The sequence below is a fragment of the Rhagoletis pomonella genome, unplaced genomic scaffold, assembly GCF_013731165.1.
Source record: "Rhagoletis pomonella isolate Grant_MI unplaced genomic scaffold, Rhpom_1.0 Rhpom_scaffold_00001, whole genome shotgun sequence".
NCBI lineage: Eukaryota > Metazoa > Arthropoda > Insecta > Diptera > Tephritidae > Rhagoletis > Rhagoletis pomonella.
Genome location: NW_023458555.1, coordinates 46,051,599 through 46,059,136, shown reverse-complemented (window position 1 = coordinate 46,059,136; position 7,538 = coordinate 46,051,599). Strand labels below are relative to the sequence as shown.

Genomic DNA, 7,538 nt, shown 5'->3' with positions numbered 1-7,538 from the left:
AGCTTTCTGCTATTTGTATTAATTTATTTACCTTTTTGCTATGCTAAACAAATATTGGCGTATTACTGTTATTTACTTTTAAGTTTTTATATTTGCTTAATTTCTCTCTGAGTTTCGTTTTAGCGATCGAACGGTGAGATTACTTCAACAAATGAAAGTTTTTATGAGGAATATTTGCACATTTATTGAAAGAAATATGTATGTACCTGCAGTTGTGTGCAAGTCGAACTATAATTTTATTAAAATTAGCAATGCAATAAAAGCAATTATTTTAATGGATATAATATCCGAAATAAATAAGTCGTATTTTTTAATGTGAGAGTGGTCATGATTGAGAGCAGTAAATTTTTTGTTGTTTGGTGTTTTGAAAATGCAAACTCTAGCTTTAGGGCTTTTTTAAGCAAATGAGTAGGTACGTGAGTTTGGATTCAGTTCAAATACTCTGCGCCATAAAATTTGTCAAAATAAAGTAAAATAAAAGCGTTGTTAAAATAACACGGAAGCTTCATTGAAAAAATAATTGCAACAAATTTATACACACTTAGTTCGTCTCATTTTTGATTGTATGCAACTCATTATTTTAAATACGTGCCATTTTGTTACAAGTAAGTGGTTTGTTTTTATATTTGTAGTTGCAGCGAAGAAATCATAGTTTCACCATTAATTGAATTGAATTTACATATATGTATACTTATCGTTTACTTAAATTGAAAGACCTTAACTCGCTTTCTTTCGAAATTCAGCTTTGTGCAAAGGTCGGTAGATTACTCACTAAAAATATTTACAAAACAACACATGTTTATGGTAAGTATATCCGCTTTTTTTGAGTTTTAATTTTATTTTTATTTTTTATTTTTTTATTTCATTTAGAAATATAAATCATATCATTAAAATTTAAAATTTTTGTTAAGAGTTTTTAGAAAACTGTTGGGTGTGCAGGGTTTAGCCCTCCAAGTGGCATAGAATTTACGTTCAGTTTTGCAATTTTTTTTTATGGAAGACCTTTCGCATTTCCTTTCACACAAATAATGTTCTAATATTTTTTTTTTCATATCCGCCAGCAAAAAAAAATGAAAAGTTAATGCAAAATTTGAGGGACGTTAAACAGGAACCTTTTTATATTGAGATGGAATGTGCTATAAACCTGCATTCTACGGAAGATTTACGGGTATTTACGCGTTGGCGAATACCGCAGACGGTAAAACGCTGTATGAGCTTCACAACAATATAGACATAGAGAAAGGCCTCCTCTGCGTTGGTAAGATCAGTTGGAGAAGAACTTCTCTGCACTTGATATTTTCAATTAAATCGTTTAATAACCATAGGGAATAAGTCAGAATTTTTTTGATCCGGCATATTTGATGCAGTTCAACAGAGCTTAAACGAACCAAAATGCATAAAAATTTGCATATCGAAAAAATACTGATTTACTCCCTTTGGTTATTAACCGATTCAATTGCGTCAGTTGACACAGAAGAGAAACGTATTGCGTACTTTGTTAGAGTCGGCCTAAATCGCTTAAAGGCCGTTTTCACTTAGCTGCCATTCTACATATGTATGTATATGAGCGGACGTAATTAAAATTGACTACAATGACACTATATGTCAACCGTTTTCATTATTTTGACAACACTGACGTCACATACATATAACATAATGATAACCAGGCATTACCTAGGCGGTTTCAGCGTTATTCAAGAAGAAAAAGAATTTTTTTTTTTACTTTCGCGATAAAACCGTTTATAGATACCTCTTGTCATATACTTATTAACTAACTCATTATATTTCTTTGTTCTATGTTAAAATCAACTTACCCTTTCCACCACTGTTGTCGCGGGGAACCGCCAAATCCAAAACCGACAAATGGATTAAAGATATCACTGCCGAAGGGGAAGGTTTGTTGGAAAAACAAACCAGGGCCTTGGTTGCCGCCATTAACCTCGCTTGTCACCACATCAACATCTGTAAGATAACGGTACATAAATGGTATAGAATATGTACTCGTACGTGAATAATAATTCTGTGCATAGAGGTCGTCAATACCAAAGACCCTATTTGACAAAGTAAAAATTTTACCGGAGAAACAAATAACTTAGAATTTACAAAAGAAATGCTTGAAGATCTCGTCTTAAGAACTTTACATCTGAGAGCATACATACTAAAGGCATATTTAAAAAAAAAAACAATTTTGGGCATTATTTTCTCTTATAGATCTACGGGAATTTAGTACCCCATTGGCATTAATGCTTGATCTTAGAAATATTTGTACTTTATGTAAGGTATGTACATACATACTTATGTATATTTATATATCGCTGGCTTATAGTTAATTTCCACATAGCCTTAACTCCAGTTGATGACTATTGGAAAAAGAATATTACAACTCGAAGAGTGCTCAAACAGAAAGAAATAAACCTTGTCTTAACTTAGATCGAAGATAGAAATGAATATGGTGCGAATATATTCCCTATAAGTACAGTTGCTATGGTTCTGGCGTTGAATTATTTTAAAGTAATTTCTGATATTATAAGCAATGTAGTTTTTTGGCAAAAGCCGTAGAGCTGAATGATTGATGATGATGTGTTTTATGAAACGCACAAGTTTTAAATTTCTTTTAATCATAAAAGAACAAATTTATCTTGAATGCGACGTAACTTTGAACAATATTTGGCGCCTTTAAGTGGTCTTCAATGCTTGCCTTACCATCGTTAGCAAATTTCTACATATGTATATATATTAGGCAGGTTATCTTAAGTGAGTCATTCTAAAAGGCTTACCCAATAAGGTGTGAAAAATTGCTTCCCTGCATGCCTCCTAGAAATGGTTTTCTTACTAACAATTTACGCGAATGTACTCAAGTAAATGTTTATATTAAATATTAAGCCTGCGCGTTGCCCGCCCACTTATGTCAAATATGAGTATGTCGAAAACTACTTCACCAATCTTTACCAAATTTGATATACACATTGCGCCTTCTTAAAACTGCCTTGAAAATTTTTGAAATCGGACCAAAACCCCGACCTCTAGAAATATAGCTAACTTTGAGTTTTCAAAAATTATCGTTTTTTACTTATAACTCATTAAGTATTTGAGAAAAATGAATCACACAAAATTTTAATGTTTTCTCAATCGATTTTGTTTTTGTGCATTCAATTTGAAAATTTACGTTTTTTAGCATTGAATCGCACGGTTCCGAAGATTTTCCCATATGTACACTACCACATTATAGTACTTCGTTCTTCTAACTTTATTAGTTGCAGTCAAACCTGTTCGTCCTTAAGCAGCAAAAAAGTTAATTGTGATTCGTTCTAGAAAATTTTATCTGTTTTCTTATACCCATATAGTTATTCTACATTTCACTAAATTTTTTAAATATTTTTTTTGAACTACACTCTAAAAAATGTTTGTTTAAATTAGCGCATATTAAGATAGGTAACCAGTTTCCTTAATTAATGCATATTTACCCACCGTGTTAATTAAATTAAACATTGCTTGCTTACTTTTACTTATCATATGTGTGGCGTAGAACAAATTTCAAATTTGTTTGTTGAATTCTGAACATTTATTGTACTCAATTCACATTTTACACATAAAATTTACGTATATGCAGGGAGGTAACCGGTTTCCTCTTTTAATGTGTACAAATTTACACACCGTATAATAAAATTACTATCAGGCTGTTTACCTTCACATACTTAATTTGTCGCGTAGAGCAAAATTACAAAAACAATTTTTAAAATCGAATAAATATGAGCACGTAATGTTTATTATTAGTAAAAAATATATATTTACTTTCATAATTATTGCAATTTTCATGTGCGTATTTTAAAATCTCATGTTCAAAATCAAATCTTGAACATCTTTTGAGTATACATACATATTTACACAGATTCTGGTTGAAAAATAAACACTTTTCTGTAGTCGTTTTACATGCACTTTTTAGAGTGTAGGTATATCTCAAAGTCCTTCTAAGAGAAATCCTGAAGGAAAATTAAAACACGGTTTTATAATATTTGGTCCATAGTTTTGTGAGTAGATTAAAATTAGCATGTGTTTTGAAATGTTTTAGTTTTAGTTGCATGGCGTATTCGATAAAAAGCAGGAACTTAAGAACGCTTCAAAACCAAAACCGAAATGAGAACAAAACTGTTGAGAACGTTCTCAATGGGAATTAAATAAGAACAAAATTGTGGGGAACGGTACCAAAAAGAACAAAATGCGAGCAATACTTGCAGGAATATCTCTAAGATGACACAATGGGAAAAACAGTCTCCGGAACGTTTTGGCCAAGAACAAAACGGAAACAAAAATCAAAGGAAATTTCTCTCAACGATATGAAAACTAAGGTCTCAAGAACTTTCTGACAAAGAACGAAACGAGAACAAATCTTCTTTGAACTCTTCACGGAGAACGGAAGCGAGAAATTTTTTTTTCGTAGCGTGCCATTAGTTTGAAGTCTTTGAATACTAAAATTATTTGAAAAGAATTAAAAGATAATGGTGCAAATAAAGTCAACGAATTACTTAAGACACGAACTTTTCTTGCACAGAAAATTTAAAATTTATCCATAAATGGTCTATCTGAAAGTTCATTTTGTTGCCGTTCAAACTGCTCTCAATATTCTTGTTCCAGTTTGTCTTTTTGTGGCATTAAATTTTGTTTTCGGACAGAATAAACCAAAACTGCGACGCATTCTCGGTCCGTGATAAAAAACAAAGTTAAGTCAAATCTTCCAGACTACTTCGGACTATTTCTGACTAAATCCTGGAGTCGGGAACAGGCTAAACTCGACTTTTTTGATACCGTTCGAATTTATATTAATACATAGTGGTCGTCAAATATAGACATTTTTTTCTTACTTAACCAAGCAAATTAATTTTTTCACTACTTACCAAACGGTTTGTCCCTCAGATCCAGTGTACCAGCACGTGCCTGTTGTGATTGTCGCTGTTGTTGTTGCTCGAGTGGTACGAAGTCGGTGTCTTCATCGAAATTTCTATAAACCAGATTTAGAGGATTTGGGTTAGCAAAGTTTTTCCAATATTGTGAATATCCATTAGATGCTTGCGCATGTGGTTCAACAATATCAACTATTTGTGTACGAGTATCGACAGCGGGTGTGTGTGGTGGTGGCATTGGTGCGAATGGTACTAATGGTATGGGTTGTAAGAGGCGGTGTTGCAACGGTGTTGTGATATGATGTAGATGAGCAAAACTACGGATATACGAGTAAGTAAGTATGTAGTTATTGTATTAAATGAAAAAAGCGTTTTTATGTTATTTTCAAATAAATATGTTTATTTATGAATATGTATTTATGTGACTTTGTATGCATGTATGTATGTATTAAGAAAATTAATAAAAGAAACTGTGAAAATTGTTTGTCGAGTTCAATAGAGTCGCACTCATGAAAATCCTTATATCTCCAACAAAATTTAAGTCGGCTGAAAATAGTGTATTTACCAAGAACAACGTTCTCTATACTTTATTAACCTGTACTAAATGCATTTACTTTTCGTTTGCAGTAATCTGTCAATTCTTCATTTGAAACCACATTTATACAAATGCATATGTGTGTATATATGTAATGTGTGCAAAGTTATGTGACCAGAATATTTTAAATGATATTTTGAATTAATTTTATGGGTTATTCAATGAATAAAAAAAATAATGATTATTCTGTATTCCAGATACATAAACGTGATGGCCATATTAAGACGAAACCACAGCCGGAATATTCAAGTTGCAAAACAATGTGACAGAAAGACGCTAAAATGGCTCACTATTTGGCAAAATAATAAAGAGTTTACGATTTTTTTGCTTATTAAGAAGAAATGTGTATGTACATACATATGTATATAAAATCGATTGCACACACATTTTAATGCGAACCAAAAAAAAAATATGTTCCTTCGCAATTTTCAATCGAAGTGATAATAGTAATACGAATTTAAATTGCAATTACTGAAACACCTGCAAAGTTTTCCCTCTTCAATCACACTCCAAAAGATTCTTAAGTAGTTGTCCAGTAAATAAATCATTTGCATAACATATACCAACAAAATTGTGAAAAAAGGTCAACTTAAACAAATACAAATAAAGCGGATGTTGTGCGTTGAATAAATATTTGACAAATACTAAAATACCGAAAAGAATGTTTCTGCTGCCGTTTTATCGATATGGATATTATTTTTCTCTGAAGCATAGAAAATAATTAAATAAATAGAGTAGAAAACTTCTAGAATTTGTTAGTAATTTTTAAACAAAAGCAGACAGAGGCGGATTTGAGTTTACAATCCATTCATTAGGGTTGCTATATTATATTGCAAATTCTTTTATTTTTGCTGATAAAGCATTTGAAGTTACATATTTTGTTTGTAAGTCTAAACTTTGAATATCATTTTTCTTCGACATTTTCTAGTTAACGAGTATTTAACAGTTAGAAACAAGCCCTAACACCTACCTACATACCTACATATGTATGAACCTTGGGTTAGTCCAAAAATGCACGTAAAGAGTAAAGTCGGAATTTTAATGCTCTCACTCCCTAGGATTGTTCAACATCGAAAAAACATGTCCCTTTTTTATTTCGATTTATTTATCGAAAGATATTTGGAGGATATGATTCTTGAAAATCAAAATTTTTCGATTGGTGAACTCTGTTTCTGTTCACAAGACTTTAAGGAATAGTACCCAATTGTTTATTTTACAACTTTGTATTAATAACGATTTTTTATGGGTCCCTTTATTGCATTTTTTGGGGGACCTATAAAAAATAGTCAATATTAAGAAATGGTTAAAGCGAAAAAGAGTTTTCTTATCGAAAAATATTGATTTTAAAAAATTCTACACCATTTCTACAAAAAACTGTTTCTTCCTCATATAAAATACATGGAAAACTTTGAGCGCTTTGAGCGGCTTCTCAATATTTTTTGATTTCAAAATAAGCAACCAGGAGTATGTTTTTTCGTTATAGAACAATCATAGGAGGTAAGAGCATTAAAATTCAGACTTAACCTTTTCCACATGCATTTTTGGACCACCTTAATATACACATAGTATCTTAGCCTTATTTGAAGTTCTAATTAGCAGAGAAACTTAGTTAAAATCGAATGTGCTTGTGTGCGTATCTATGTATACAATAAATGGTCGAAAACTGTTTTCAATAAAAAAAAAAAATAAATATTGAATTAGAAATCGATCTTCGTTGTAAACCTTTTTTTTAAAGGAAATAAGAGTGAAGGATCAATAGCCTTAGCACTATTCATTAATATTATTTATGCAGAGTCAAATATATAGGCATATTTTTCGCAATTCAAAAAAGACATTCTCAAAAATGATGTTGTAAGTACATATACCAACAATACGTAAACCTTTTATATCACAGATAGTATAGAGAAAACTCTTCCTTTTTTTGGTAACATTTGGGGTAAAGGCTTGCAGCACTATGATCTTAAAATCTAGCTGCCCTGAAAGTTTGCTTATTAGGGTATTGGGAAATAATCCCAGTGAAATACATAAAAAATTAAAAATCATGG

General features: G+C 31.3%; 1 protein-coding gene and 1 long non-coding RNA gene across 2 annotated transcripts in view; both read right to left on the bottom strand.

The window, feature by feature from the left end:
• LOC118744899 overlaps nucleotides 1-1,808 on the bottom strand; it is a 2,271-nt gene extending 463 nt beyond the window's left edge. The window contains exon 1 of the long non-coding RNA XR_004993594.1: nucleotides 32-1,808. This is a non-coding gene — a long non-coding RNA (uncharacterized LOC118744899). The remainder of the gene's footprint in view (nucleotides 1-31) is intronic.
• Nucleotides 1-5,231, bottom strand: part of LOC118744893 (transforming growth factor-beta-induced protein ig-h3) — a 25,700-nt gene extending 20,469 nt beyond the window's left edge. The window contains exons 1-2 of the mRNA XM_036478314.1: nucleotides 4,893-5,231; nucleotides 1,815-1,962 (exon numbers count right to left, since the gene is read on the bottom strand). Coding sequence (XP_036334207.1) covers nucleotides 1,815-1,962; nucleotides 4,893-5,136 — 392 coding nt within the window. The 5' untranslated portion in view covers nucleotides 5,137-5,231. The remainder of the gene's footprint in view (nucleotides 1-1,814; nucleotides 1,963-4,892) is intronic.
• Between the last annotated feature and the right edge of the window lie 2,307 nt (nucleotides 5,232-7,538).